Source organism: Sander vitreus, chromosome 12, assembly GCF_031162955.1.
Source record: "Sander vitreus isolate 19-12246 chromosome 12, sanVit1, whole genome shotgun sequence".
NCBI classification, from domain to species: Eukaryota; Metazoa; Chordata; class Actinopteri; order Perciformes; family Percidae; genus Sander; species Sander vitreus.
In genome coordinates this window covers 5,904,487-5,920,247 of record NC_135866.1, presented here as the reverse complement: position 1 = coordinate 5,920,247, position 15,761 = coordinate 5,904,487, and the positions used below count along the sequence as shown (strand labels likewise).

The following is a 15,761-nucleotide window of genomic DNA, read 5'->3' as shown; positions in this document are numbered from 1 at the left end:
AACAATCATTTGGAGACCCCCCTGCATTGACTCTGAGGAACCCCTAGGGGTCCCGGACCCCCTGTTGAAGATCCCTGAGATAAGGTAATTAAAATCCTGCCTGAAGGTGCCCTTACATCATGCCTTCTTCTATTTGTATCTATGAATGTATACTCCTCTATCCACCTCTTCTCACATGAAGTCCCTCAGAGTGTCACCAGGGGGAGGTATAATCTCAGAAATCACTCAGTGAGCTCTCTGAATGAAGTCAGCCTGACTGACACATACAGTACATGCAACAGCAGCAAGTGGACCCTTTATGGAAATGCCTGCACTAGATCATAAAGAGCCTGTGAGAAAACAGAATGGACCATTATGTGTAAACCTAGCCTATAATAGTTCTAACGCTGCAGCTTTTAGTTGTTTCTGTGATGGTCCTGCCCGAGTATCAGCCATAACAACAACAGATAACTTCTAAAATGAAATTAAAATACAATTAGGCCTACAGGAAGACATCTCCTGCTACCTTTTACCTGGCAGGATACAATAACACAGGCTTTTCCGGTGTTACACCGAAATCTGTGACCCGTCAGAATGTGTTACTGTAGCGCCGTCTACCTGCCGCAAATCATTCTGTGACTTTGCGGACAGAGACATTAATATAAACTATGTAAAAAGAACGTTCTTTTAACTGTTGGTCTCGTTTGCTGTTACAGGTCATTTATTATCATCAGATGGAACATTGCACAGTTTCAGAAACATTTAAAGTTGCATCTAGTCACTTTAAGTAAAGCATCTGAAAAGTTCTTCCACCACTGCATGGCACCTTTAACTAAACCTAAACAGGACCTGTGAAGAAACAATCTACAGCTTCTATGGACTGAATGAACATCAGACAGCCATTTGGACTGATTTGGTGGATATTATAAGTGGATTATGTGTGTGTATTTTTGGCCAGGTGCAGTGACTTCCCCTCTGCTGGTTGCCTGGCAACTTCACAGTAACATTGGAAGGAAGCCAATAAATAGTCCCGCCCATGACCCCCACATGCACCTTGTTGTCTTACAGACTGAGTAGTACTCCCTATGACAACTAAACTGACCTTTATGTGCAGAATTGGTGAAGTTCCTCTTTAAAGCCAGTGTATAACAGGAGACTGATCTTCTACAGGCAGTGGTGGAAAAACTATTTAGTTCCTTTACTTAGCCTAAGTAGAAGTACTAAAACCACTCTGTAAAAATCCTCTGTTACAAGTAAAAATCCTTTATTGAAAATTTTACTAAAAGTATGTAAGTTTCATCAGGAAAATGTACTTAAAGTATTAAAAGTAAAAGTACTCAATGCAGAAAAATCCTCACATGAAACTGGAAACGATCCAAACAGTTCTGTCAATCAACTAAATGTTTAAAGGTGCCCTGCCACACGTATTTCATTACTTTATGGTAATGTCTGAAGTTCTACCATGGACTCTGTAACATTTTTTGTGAAAAGAATGCCTTGGTTACTTTGTTTCAAGCCATTCCAGCGTGGTATAGAAAGTATAGAAAGTTCTCATTAATATTCAACGAGCTAAGCTGCTTGACTCTGATTGGCAAGCAGCTAGCCAATGGGAGCCTGGCTATCAGCATCCTTTACCCAGCGCAACTGGGCGAGCTCATGAATAGTAATGAGCTAAGGCAACACCACGTCAGACTGACCAGCTTTTGTAATTTGCCTGATTTCTTTTCAGTGGTTAGAGCTGACAGAGGAGGTAGCAGTTCATTTTCACATTCACGACATAACACAAACACATATGGACCTAACATATTTCAAAAAAATGCAAGTAAAAACGGTTTTGTGTGGCAGGGCACCTTTAATGGTCTAATCATTTCAGCTGGACTTGTAGGCCATTATATTGTTGGGTAGTTTAATTTATAATAAAACATTGAACAGGTATTGTACTTTATAAGCTACATGTGTTGTGTGTGCAAAAATCTTAATTTGAAAAGTAACTAAAGCTGTCAGATTAATGTCGTGGAGTAAAAAGTACAATATTTCTCTCTGAAATGTAGCGGAGTAGAAGTAGAAAGTGGCATGAAAAGAAAAGACTCAAGTAAAGTACCACTACCTAAAAGGTTGTACTTAAGTGCAGTACTTGAGTAAATGTACTTAGTTACATTCCACCACTGTGTACTGGAAGCAACCACACATGACACAGTCAAGAGTCAATATAGGGTCATAGAACACAAATGTGTTTAAATAAAATGAGCATATTCAGGAACAACCCAACAAAATGACTTCCCTTGTTAGTCACAGACAGCTTGCGCAGCTGTTTGCCATTGAGACTCCGGTGGCTTGGAAAGAGAAGAGGGAAGTACGTGTGGGAAGATAAGGAGACATGAGCCTCAGCACTGGAGGAATGGCGGGGCCAACCACATCTGTGGCTGTTATTTGGATGTGTCGCATGTTCTCAGTTAAGTATTATGTTGTCAATCCAGGGTGCTTGTTGTTACACACTTGACTCCTGGTTGTCGAGAACAACACATGCGCTTTACGAGTGGAAACAAGATGCTGTGTTTGAGAACACACTTCTTTCTATGGCCTCTTTCATTTGAAGATTGTATCAAGCTATTGTAGTGCTGATGACTTACACTCTTTGTTCTTTTTATGGGTCAAAGTGGGAAGGCCAAGAATTAATTTAGTTACTTCAGGAGAGTAGGAAGGACTTTTTGTTATACACAACAGTGGCAAAGCTTACTGGGAGATGGTGTAAAACAGACAAAAGCAGTGGAGACTAACCTCATAACAGCAGACATTGAATCTTGCCAACATCAACTCTTAAAAGGTCAAGGAGATAAAAAAGGGACGAAAAAGAAAAGAAAAGCTGGAACTCAGTCAGTTTAACTCCAGCAGCATGTGAATTAATAAAATGTGAATGGTATTACATATTTAGATGACAGTCCTGCTATATTATAATGTATGACACCCACAAATGTAAACAAATAAACCAGAAAAAAAATTGTAACAATTTAATTTTTAATAATTTAAACAAAAATTGTGCAAAACATTTAGGTTCAAATGGAAGAAGGAAATCAGCAGGATTATACTCAGAGACAAGTATTCTTTTGGTATCATTTTGGTATCATCATTCAAAATGAACTATTTTCCTCCCTGAAGATGTATCTGCGTGAACCTACCTTGAACCATTCCTCCTTTTCTCTGGCGACCCTTTCTTATCTATCTGCTCTCACGTCATCAAAGCGAATGGAGCAATTGTTAGGAAATGTATATACGCTTGTGTCTGATTAAACCTTTAGAACATTGAGGACTGAACCCCGCACTTTGTTCTCCGAGCTCGTACCTGCTTTCAGAATCAACTCACTCTTTATTTTTGGCACTTTTCCCAATGTTTTGGAAGCTTTCCAGACGTTTTTGTCACTTTTTTTTCTGTGCTTTTTTTGTTTTCTCCCCACATTTTAAAGCTTTCTCCAATATTTTGGTCACTTTTTTCAACGTTCTTGTATCAATTCTTTTTTAGATGCCACTGTATATAATTGAATAAGACACCCAAATTCAATGAAAGTAGGGAACTGATCATTTATTTTACCTGTGAGGAGTGTTGTATGGAACCATCCACGTTATTATTATTTTTTTGACAATTTGGTTGAAAGTAAACCCAAATTTCTGATATAGAAACTTTTTGAAAATGGGTCAAATTTGACCCGAGGACAACAGGAAGGTTAAATGTATTCTGAGATTTGTAAATGAATGAATAAATGAATATATTTTTTTTATTTTAAATCACATACTCCCAGAAAGTGCCCAGCCCACAAGGGCTTACAAGACTTATATACAAAGGCAAGGGAAAAATAAAAGCAAAGACAGCAAACTGAGCTGAGTCAAACAACTTCTATATAAGCTTAATATTTCTTCTGGCCATTTGAATAATTTCATAACATTTCAGGGAAATGTATTTTGCAATATGTATAAACTCTGTAAACCAAAGTAACTCTGCAAGCTCTGTTGCACATGGATATGTATGAAGCTGAGTCATGGTGTTCCTAACTTGCCAGTGGCTGGGCTTGCTATTGTAGTAGCCATGTTCCCATGTTAGAGGGTACAACCCTTCCTTAAACAAAATAAACGCCACGACATATCATTGTGTCAGAGCTGGGCGTCGTTGCCGTCTCCTTTCCTGGCCATAGATTTATAGGCGACTGAAATGTTTTTTGTGTTGCACTCTGCCCCTCAGAAGCGGTTGTCATCAATAGTCAATCCTCCTCAGTGGTGGAAGAAGTATTCAGATCCTTTACTTAAGTGAAAGTACTAATACCATACTGTAAAAATACTCTGTTACAAGTAAAAGTCCTGCATTGAAATGTTACTTAATCAGGAAAATGTACTTAAAGTATTAGAAGTAAAAGTACTCAATGCAGAAAAATCCTCACATTTTAGAAACAAGCCAAACAGTTGTCGCAGTGTCAATCAACTAAGTGTTTAATGGTCTAATCATTTCACTGACTTGTAGACGTTATATTGTTGGGTACACCGCATTTGTTTTGTGTGCAAAAATCTTAATTTGTAAAGCAACTAGTAACTAAAGCTGTTAAATTAATGTAGTGGGGTAAAAAATACTATGTTTCTCTCTGAAATGTAGCAGAGTAGAAGTAGAAAGTGGCATGAAGAGAAAATACTAAAAAGTATATTTAGTATTACTAAAAGTAAAGTACAAGTACCTCAAATTTGTACTTAAGTACAGTACTTGAGTAAATGTCCTTAGTTACATTCCACCACTGATCCTGCCAGTCAAGGCTCTGGAGCCCTGAGATACATTCTAGACCAAGACCCTGTGCATTGCCCTGGGGTCTGCAGAGAGCTGCCGGCGATGTGGCAGTGAAGGGAGGAGGTGGGTAAAGTAGAGAGTGGTGAGAGACAAAGTAAACAGAGAAGTATAAATAGTATGCATAGAGCAGATGCTGAGTTATACTCGGTTCACATTCAGGTCAAACAATCAGTTTTTTTTTCTTAAAGTAAATTCATTTATATCACTTGTGAAAGTTTTTTACATGTACATGGCACAATTAAAGATCTCTTACAGGCTCATTAGTGCCAGGCAGGTAGTGGACAGTAAAGGCCTCTTTACAGTCGCCGTTCCCGACCTATTGCGCGCCAATGTGATGTCAAAATGGTTCAGAGGTCGTGCACCGCTCTATTTTTTTCATCGCGCGCACGACAAAGTGGAAACAGGAAGCATGGACGAGTTCGAGGGCACCCGGGTGCCGGGACTCTCAGAGTGACTGCAAGTCTCTCTTGTAAACTTACTGGGTTAAGATGAGTACTTTTATGGTGAATGAAAGTTGAAGTATGGTAGATGAAGTAGGTCATTGAATCAAATCGAAACATTGACGTCAATGCTGCTGCCAGTTCTGACGTTGTTTACCTTTTTCTTCTTCTTCTAGTCCGTAGAAAGAGCAAAGTCGATAGCCTTTGCTCAGTTGCGACACCTCTGTTCAAGAAGAAGACTGCAACTAGTGTCGCGACCACCATGCGCAAGTATAAATAGTTACGGCGCTCCCATGACGTCACACTGTCGTGCGACAGGTCGGGAACGGCGAGTCTACTGAACGCTTCAGCTTGTGTAGCTCCTGGTTTGTCACATAGGAGGTCTGTTTTTTGCTTGTCTTGACAACCAAAACAATTGTATCAGCCATACTAACAACTAAGGCTGTCAAAATGAACGCGAGTTAACGCAAATTCCTTTTAACGCCACTCACTTTTTTGACGCACAATAAACGCACGCACCTTCTGTGATTTGGGCTTCGGGCCCTCTGTAGTTCAGGAAGTAAAAACAAAGCTCCTTGAGTAGAAATGGATAAAGAAAAGGGTATTTTGAATATCAAGTTGAGTTTCAAAGCCCTTCCAGATGGTTCTCTCCACAAGACTAAAGTTATTTGCATAGACTGTTGGTGGGAATTGAGTTACCACCGGAGTACACTCAAAGTCTCAAATACCACCTGAGTATAGAAAAGTTGAAAAAATCCCTTTCAAAGAACATTTAGAACAGATAAAAAATGTATGATTCTTTGGTGAATAATCACAAGTTAACTAGGACTCTGATAGGATTAATTGTGATTAAATATTTTCATCAATTGACAGCCATATTAACAACCCTTTCACATCAGTCCATCACAACAATCGTTTACTTCCGTATGAATATCCAAAGTACAGCATCATAGTATCCATAAATGTTCCTTTAATCTGATCAGTCATGCCAGTTTACAGCAGGACCCAGTATTATGAGGACTATCTATCCAAAGTAATTAAATGAAATACTCTTCAGACTACATTTATTTGCAGAAGATTGTTGACCAAAAAAAAGACCAGCGGCTTTGAGGCTGTACTCAGGCACAGTGCAGTTTTGAGCTAAATGCTGATTTCCGACCGCTAACATCGCAATGTCAATGCTAACGTAATAGAAATATTTATTTGTGAAGGAAATGGAACATGGAAACATTGACAAACCTTTGTGCCAATTCATTGAGTAGATGTTAAGGTATTTCACTGGATATGTGAAAACTTTGACCTGCTAATGGCGTTTATTAATAATAATAAGTCAGGGGGTCGCCAAAGTCAGTGGATTTCATCCTCTGGGGAACATGAATGCCTGTACAAAACTCCATCTCAATCCATTCAATAGTTTGTTGAGATATTTCAATCTGGACCAAAATGGTGGACCAACTGACTGACATTGCCACATAGCTACTCCACTATGACCATGAAAGTGGGTAATCTGGCACCTTTAACCAAACCAAAACATAAAACAATACAACCACACACACACACATCTGGTTTACGTGTGGTTTTATTGAAACACTGGATTATGTTTTTCTACAACACTGATGTGGTATGCACAATTGAAACATAAACAGTGGAATATAAAAAAAAAAAGCTAAAGAATATAACACTGACAACATCTAGAGAGAGAGAGAAACTTCTTTTTGGTCTCTTTCTCAGAGTATTTACGACAGCAGTACAAAAACTATAGATCCAATTGACACAAATATGAATTTAGTGGTGTGAATTTGGTGCTAATAAATGCTTTAATAATTGGAGACACCACAAGTTCAAACACGCATAGAAAAAACTAATATTAAGTGCACTTTAAAGATACTTTTCTTGTTTTTTAACTGCACAATCTTGCATATGTTATTTCCACATATATATTCTTGCCATTGATTGTAGCTTGCTGATACATATACATACACATATATCATAACAGGAGCAAAAAGCTAGCCCTAACATCAAGTAAACTATTTTTCTCCCAACATTGGAGCCGTGTAAAAATGATAAATGATACAATCAGCTGCTCTGCATACTGTTGGGGAAAGTAAACAGTCAATTCCTTTAATGAAATCATCAAAAAACAAAACAGAAATTCAACTTTCTATAAAGTCTTGGATATCTTGTATGGCATTTGGATATTTTAATAGTTAACATAATCTTGATTCCCTACAGCTTTTCTAAATTTCCTCCATTAGCGGTTAAAAACAGAAATACTGATCGATTGACTGATTTTTTTTCACAACTGACATCAAATTGAACATAAATGTAAGGCAGAGCACTGGCAAATACCTTATGGCAAAAAAATGTAACAAAAACACAATAATAAGCCGCCATTTTCTTTGGTTTTTCTTCATTTGTCATTACAGACTATGTTTACATGCACATAGTATTGTGGGTGTCGTATCCATGTTAAGAGTCTTGTTTCTAAAATGATTTGAATAGCTTACTCCAGTATACATAATACATACAATAATCTTATCTAACTTTACTTATGTACACCTTTACTATACTAATCTTGTATTTTGAGTATTACAGTTGGCAATGATCTGCCATTTAAATGGATACAAAGATCCAGCAATCACATTCAGGTCTCTCATTATCAAGATAAGAGTCTATCCAGGTCACTGGAAGCAAGGTTGGACATTTATGAACAGTAAGCTTCAGTAATTTAAGGGAATATTGTTGTACGTGTAAACATAGCCATTGACCTCAACCTTTCCCGCTTCTCTCTCTCTCTCTCTCTCTCTCTCTCTCTCTCTCTCTCTCTATGGTCCTAAGCAGTATACTTTACAAAATCAAATTTGGCAAGTTTGCAGAGGCTAAACTGGGAGTTTGTGTAGGGAGGGGGGGGGGTTGGTTTGATTACCCAGGTTGGTCAGCTGAACTTGTCGATCTCTTTAAAAAGCCATGTTCACTGCCCCCATACATTGTCTCCAGTACATCCTCGGTCAACCATTATGCATGTAGTTATTTGGGCCATTACTACTTCTCCTACTATTTCATTGTACCAGAACTAAAGTGAAATCAAATCCTTTAATTTTCAAATTTCAAACAACAAATGGAGTTAGATTCGATTATAATAATACAATAAACTATACCAGTTGTGGAAGAACTCTTCAGTCTGCTCCCATTATGACCCATGAGCTCTTCTGACTAGAGGCCATTAATCAAACAGACCGGAGTCGCAGTGATTACACTAGCATTTGTTTGGAGCACTGTGTTTGACAGCAGTTTGACAGCCTGTGAGAACCTGACAAATTAAATTTTATTTGGAGCATACTGCTGGCCTAACAACCTTTCTCTTCCCTCAAGCGCTGACAAACACCAGGCGGGTGGAGTAGATCAGGTCGGCCAGGTAAAGGATGAAGTTGACAGCCGTGAGCACAGCCACCGCCATGCACTTATCCCACGAGCACAGCCCAATCGCGGTGTTGCAATTGTATGGCCTATCTTTGTTTCCGCCATTCTTGGGATCAAAGTTGAAAATGGGCCAGATAATGGTTGCTGATAGATAGAGGACCACGGCCAGCAGGGCGTAGGCAGACAGGAAGCGTGCAAACGGGAAGGGGAGGCAGCCGGTGCACTCGCCTATGCAGAGTAGGATGATGGCCGCCGACAGGATGAAGCAGATGCAGTAGACGGACATGCAGTACTTGAGCGCGTCGTGACGGTCGTACAGCACGGGGTCGGTGACGAAGACGAAGATGATGCAGGCCACAAAGGTCTCGCAGACTTTCAGCAGGCCAGGGGCTGTGGCCATGTAGCCAGCCACCTCGCCCGGACGCGCCTTGCTGATGCTAACCTCGGTAATGTAGGCGATGGTGGCCAGACAGGAGAACACAGTTGACACGATGCGGTAGTCGCGGATTTCACTCTGGCCTGAAGAGCCCCTGAGGAAGTAGAGGGGGAAGATGATGGAGGCGGACAGGCAGAGCAGGGCGGCGTAGCAGGCGAAGGTGATAGGGAAGTTCTTCCAGGAAACAGGGGCCCTGGTCTGAAGGCCGAAGAGCTCCACCAGGATGACAAGCAGAGTCCCGGCGAAACTGAAGGCCCAGCAGAAGATGCACCAGTCTCCGGTGCCGTGGGAGAGTCTGCCTCCATGCACGGCCACGGAGAAGGCCACGCAGGAGAAGATCAGGGCTGCCAACCGTGTCCATAGGAGGGGGCTGGAGTGAAGTACTACAGCCATGATGTGGTAGGTGAAGTGAGAAGCTGGAATGGTTCCTGTGAGATAGGAGTCTCTTCCTATTGGGAGTTACTTCCTTTAGATTTTTAACGTCAGCCACTCAGAGAAGGCAGAGAAATCTGTAAGAAGAAGAGACATTAAAACGAATAAGTAAGGAAGATTTTTGAGTTCTAGCAATATCTAATACTAGATCAGCAATATTCAACAGAGGGTCCATGACCCCTTAGGGCAGTGATTCTCAAGCTTTTTTTCAATGATGTACCCCCTTTTTTTTAAGCCATTTACCCCCTAACCAGCACAAATAATTTTTGGTAGAAAATAAAATTTTTTTCCCTGTGCCTTCCACATGTATGTTAAACATTAAAACATGATGTATAAATAATATATTAATATCAATTTATTTTCATCCATTCTGCCAAGTTTAACATGCAACTTAATTGTATACAATATACTGTATGTACAGTAGGGTGTCCCTACTCCGGCTCTCTTTCAGCTAAGGGGTCCTTGGCCTAAAAAACGTTAAAGAGCCCTGCTCTAGATGAAGTACATAATACGACCACATGAGGGCTTAAACTGGCACTGCACTCCTACATGCCCGTTTCGGAAAACACATAATGCTGTTATTGTATTTTTATGAATGGTTGAAACAACAAGTGAAACCATGAAAAAACTATTTAAAAACACAAACAATGAGTGCACTGTTGTCACACTCGTCGCAGCACATTAACGTCTGATCAAATCATCCGGTGAACGGTCCCTTTCTTTTTCTCTGGTGCTCTCTGCCTCGTATCAAGCTCCAGGCTGCTTTCTCAACAGCATTCCTGCACTGAGTGCAGACTATTTCACTCTGGCATTCCTCCATGCTCATGTCCTCCGACGGGCGTGGCGCCGCAACCTACCGACCCCACACTGTGTCTGTCATCGTGCTCTGAACATGGCCCTCTTCACTTGTTCCACTCCCTCTCCCAGGGACCTCATCCGCGCTGCAAACCAGTCTGAAATCTTAACAAGGCTGTGACTCTAGTGCTGCTGGGTTTTAAATTCTAAAAAAATCTGCATCTTTAAGGCCCTGGAAACCTATTCTTACTATGAGGGATGGGATTGTGTAGGAACACCTTTTTACTGCCAAAGTTAAAACAGTTTGGGATATTTCCAGAGAGATGTTTTGCTGTTTTTTTCTGTGCTATTATAATAAATAATACTTCCAAATGTAAGGTTTGATTGTTGCTTGTTTAATCAGGAATATATGATGTCGTAGAAGAATAGACGCCATGTTTTTGGAGACATTAAAGACAACAGAATACGTTTCTTTTACACTGCTACAGGTAGGGATTACTTTTATTACTGCTATGACCTTAACTACTTTGTGTTTCGTACTCTGCTTTATCGAGGTAGAGCTTCCTTCCTTCCTTCCTTCCTTCCTTCCTTTAACTGCCTTGTTAAGTTCTTCTTCAGTTAGTGATCACATACTTTCAGAATTATTTTCAACCAAGCAGCATAGCTAAAAGTTAAAGCTAGAACATCCTTTGACAGCTATCTTTGGGGTACTCGTTCCAATAAACAGATTTTATAGCTTTTGCTTCACTCATTGCCCGTAGACGTATTTGGTTACATATTACATTACAACATTATTAGAAAAGGTGAAATATAACCTGAGAGGCTCATCTGCCCAATTCCACACAAGATGGCAGCCTGTCATTTCCTATGTTAACGCTCTCACCTCTCTGGACCCCATCTGATTGTTATCACATCTAAGTTGTTATTTTTCTTCTTGAAGCAGGCATCCTGACTATCCTCTCTCCTTATGGTGTCCGTTTTAACTTTTTAATTTGTAACATTTTCTTTTTATGTTTCTTTTTGGTTTCTCTGTTTATTTACTTGATTTTTCATACAAAAAAACTACAAAAACACTAGAACCTGTATCTGTATTGGGTCTTTATATTTGTGCATCTCTGGTTTCCAATAAAAATACATGTTAAAAAAAAAAGTGTTTTTAGACGCAGCTCCTCAGAGAAAACCTCTAACATCTCATGTATCTTTTTCCCCCCCCCCAAGAGTTTGGTAGCTAATAGCTTCCTTTACTTGGTAAAGGATAAACAAATGACATCTACCCTGGACATGTAGCTAAAAAGCAGCCACTGTGACCACAATTGAAATTTTCATGATACTAATAATAATAACAGTAGCACAAGCGGAAAAGAGTCATAAAGTCAGCAAACCACTACTGACCACACCAAACCAACCAAGTGAGCCTGCAGCAGGAAAACCATTGAGTCTGTTGGATTGAGCAATGGTGTGTTTTATTGCCTATGAAATGAACTGTTCATTTGTACGAGAATGAATGTGCTATTTCTTTTTGAGCTTACATAGGAATGTGTTTTGGCTCCTGTTGACTGGTTTGTCCGTTGACTATTTTCTTAATTTGTTGTATTCTCCTTCAAATTGGTTGTTTTTTTCCAAAAAGAAAAGAAAGACTATCTAAAACCCCAAATATCCAACTCAGAATGATATAAAACAAAGAGAAATAGCAAATCCTCACATTTGCAAAGCTAGAAACCAAACATTGACGCTTGATTATTTATGATAAATGTATTATCAATTATTTGACTAATCTTTTCAGCTAGTTTTCCTTTGGTTTGCAGATTGACAGATTTCGACAAAGATATAACACAGCCTCGTTTCTTGCTCGCTTGCATGCTCAAAGAGATCGAACAAAATGGCGCCAAACTCAGCTCCAGGTTTCATAATGCCCTTTCTGAAAATGATGGGTTATGTCACGCTTTCAACAAGCCATACAGAACCGAGAGCAGGTGAGAAATGGTTGCATTCATCTGTGCCCATTGCAAGACAGTGAAGGCTTTTTTTTCTCCAGCTGATGCAAAGTACTCAAACCACAACCTGTTGTGCAGCTGCGTGCGCTGAGATCTAATGAGGATACTGTCATTAGGACAGATATCCTATTCCTCCTCTACGATGGATTTCTATTGAGCATTGGTGCATTATGGCGTCTATATAAAGAAGCTCTTGCTGGTTGATTCTGAGGGACTGATAGTGATGGCAGCGTGTGAGTCTTTCAGTGAAAACAACTGTTTTCAGCCACAAAAAGACATTTAATGAGATGAGATAAGACATTTTCACAGACGGAAACCTTCTGACCACACTGGCCGTCCTCCCTCCCATCCCTCCCATCCCTCCTGACACCCATCACCCACTTGGCTCCTCAAGCGCTGCATTCCCTGTTCCCAGTTTACACAGAGAGACAGTTATAAACAAGGATAACAGTCCTGTTTACATTAGTCCCATTAAACACCTATAAAATAGTCAAGGCTGGGGAGACGAAAATCTGAACTAGCAACTGGTGCCAAGGTATGAATAGAAAGAGGGGAAACAAAAAGAAAGAGAGAGATGGAAAAAGAGACCCCTAAAACTCCTGCAGGATGACCGACATGAAGCCATGAGGGAGTGGAGGGGAGGGGAGGGGAGTGAAAAGAGGGAGGACCACGGGGGAAGCCCTGTGTCTCAGGCCACAGAAGGACACATAGTTTAAACATAGTGATGGAGTGGAATAGCAGAGAAGTGACTCACCACCGGGCCTCTCGCTTTCACCACTCCTCGTTTCTCTCCCCTCTCCTGCTTTTTTCTTGTAAGATTTTCCAACTTACTGATGTGTTCCAGATGTGATGCAGTCTGGCTGCTGCTGAACAACTGGTAACTTTGTCATATTTGCCAAGTACTTTCCTTTCCTCTCTTTCCTTTCCTTCCCTCCTCATAGTCTCATTTGACGGCTAGGCTACTCCCTCTCTTTTCCATCAGTTGTCATCCTTCTCCCTCCCAGCTCAATACTCCCACTCCAGCTTTAAAGTCAGGGTACCAATTATGCTTCATGTAAACCACTCAAAATAAACGTATACAGAGGGGTCGTAATGGAAAAATCAATCCAGCTCCAGCTGCCATTACTTTGCTGCTTATGGAATCGAGTCAGGAAATAAATGGGAGAGGAAAATGGCAGAGGGGAGACAAAAAAAGAGACAAAAGAAACAAGCGCACAGTGTGGAAAAGTGTCTTTTCACAGCACAGCATGGAAAACACGACAGGATCACGCAAACAGGGGTACTTCCCCAAATGGAAGAGGCACTGAAAATAGGTTCATACATCAGGCCTGCACCGGGACGGCAAACAGGACGTGACCGCGCCGTGCTCCTCTGCACAGTCACTTTTCATATGACACACCTACACACACACACACACACACACACACACACACACACACACACACACACACACACACACACACACACCGAGATGTTCAGGAAACAAGTGTTTATCTCAGGCAGAGAGGTCATGTGCGCTGCTTGTTTGGTTGTCATGACACAACATCACTAACTTGATTTCACCTATAATCCACTTACCGGAGACCCGTGGGCCAAAGCACAAGACAAGCTCTGTTAGCAAACCATCCCAGTGTGTGTACGTAATAGCTTCATGTTAGGATATTATTGTGTGACCGTTGTGTGTTCTCGAAGGCTGGGGCAAAATAAACCCTCACATTTGACCTTTTACAAATCCCAATTATTCGGCATTTTCTTCTTCTTTCTTGTCAGACTGGAGAACAATCTAAAACAGCGTGGAAACTATCATACAGTACTTACAAAATATCTCTGATCTATCTCTGACACACACTGATTTTTTTGATGGTCTTTGCCTTTTTTCTAACCCACCACACCTACTCAACGGAAGGGAAACTTGGATGCAATTCTGCATTTAAATGAAGACCAACAGGGAAGTTGTTGATGAGAACCCAAATGAAAACCTAAAATAAAAATCCCCATAGAGCAGTGTGTGCCAGTGTGACAGCTGTGTGTTAGGCCAGAGGTTCATTCATTGACAGTGAAGGTGGGTGTGCCGCCTGCCGCACCCTGCTCCCACCACACACACACACACACACACACACACACACACACACACACAGACACTACAGCCCACTAAACACAAACTGACAACAAACACAAAAATATATATCCAAACATTGTCTTTTTCTTTAGGAAACTGGGTTGAAAATACATTTTTGAAAAACATTCTGCCATTGCGGAATGTCTGAAAGTCTCAACACAAAAAAAACGATAGTAGAAAATACTAAAAGAATAAGTATTATAAAGTGTCTATAAACCCACCAAGGATCACCTCAGAAATAAATGTAGCCCTGTACAAGTTTTCCTCCTACTTTAGACTCTTTTTTATATATATATATAAGCACATTTCCTAACTTATTATAATGATAAGAAATAACAGTTTTTTTTAACACTGTGAAGATGTCCTCAAACATGCTCACAAATAAACAGACCCTAGCTGCTGATTGAAACACATTCTTCCCATGAGACATGCAGGTAAGCAAGGTGCAACAAGTTGCAGCTCAACGAGGTCTTTTCCTTGCACAAGCTCGCACTATCTACCTCATAAAAACCTTCCTTACTTACCGCGAAATCCCCACATCAAGTCGTATTAAGTTATCAAGTTTGATCTAAAAGTATAGGTTACCTTTCTGATACTTGGCTGCGGATAGTCTCTGGTTTGTCCGGGACATCCAGCTGTAGAGAATCTTAGATCGCAACTCCTCAGCTCCGTGACTTGACCAGCAGTTCAGAGCAGCAGCTCCCCGCCCAGCAAACCAAATTAGGCATCAAATGTCTGCACCGTTCTTCACATCTGTCAACTCTCCTCCTCCTCCTCCTCCTCCTCCTCCTCCTCCATGCAGCCTGTAGCCCAGGATACAGCTGTCTGCTTAACACACAGAATGCTTAACACAGCAGACATGTTTTTTTTTACAATCTCAGGGGCTGGCAGCATCGTGCAAGCGGACAAATAGAATAGGCCTACATAAAGCTAAATTGATGTTTTAATGAATAGCCTATCGCTCATTATGGGCTGTATGAAGATGTTTTTTTTTTTTTTGTATCAACCACTAGAAACATAAGATATTTTATTGTTCCGTTTTTATAAATAACAAAAAAACACACACACACACACACACACACGCACACGCACACGCAGACACACACACACACACACACACACACACACACACACGTTGGTGTGATTAGTCAATAAAACAAATATGTACTTTTTTTGTAAATAATTCATAGGTGTGTGTGTGTGTGTGTGTGTGTGTGTGTGTGTGTGTGTGTGTGTGTGTGTGTGTGTGTGTGTGTGTGTGTGTGTGTGTGTGTGTGTGTGTTTCAGTGGGACTCAGTCCGGGGCTGTTTTTCGACATTCAATT

At 40.6% G+C, this 15,761-nt stretch overlaps 1 protein-coding gene across 1 annotated transcript; it reads right to left on the bottom strand.

The window, feature by feature from the left end:
• Positions 1 to 8,141: 8,141 nt before the first annotated feature.
• On the bottom strand, positions 8,142 to 15,157 carry myadmb (myeloid associated differentiation marker b). Its single transcript, XM_078264287.1, has 2 exons — positions 15,023 to 15,157; positions 8,142 to 9,606 (listed from the first exon to the last, which is right to left on the bottom strand). Exon 2 carries the CDS (start codon positions 9,488 to 9,490, stop codon positions 8,609 to 8,611), a length of 882 nt encoding a protein of 293 aa, XP_078120413.1. The 5' UTR covers positions 9,491 to 9,606; positions 15,023 to 15,157; the 3' UTR covers positions 8,142 to 8,608.
• Between the last annotated feature and the right edge of the window lie 604 nt (positions 15,158 to 15,761).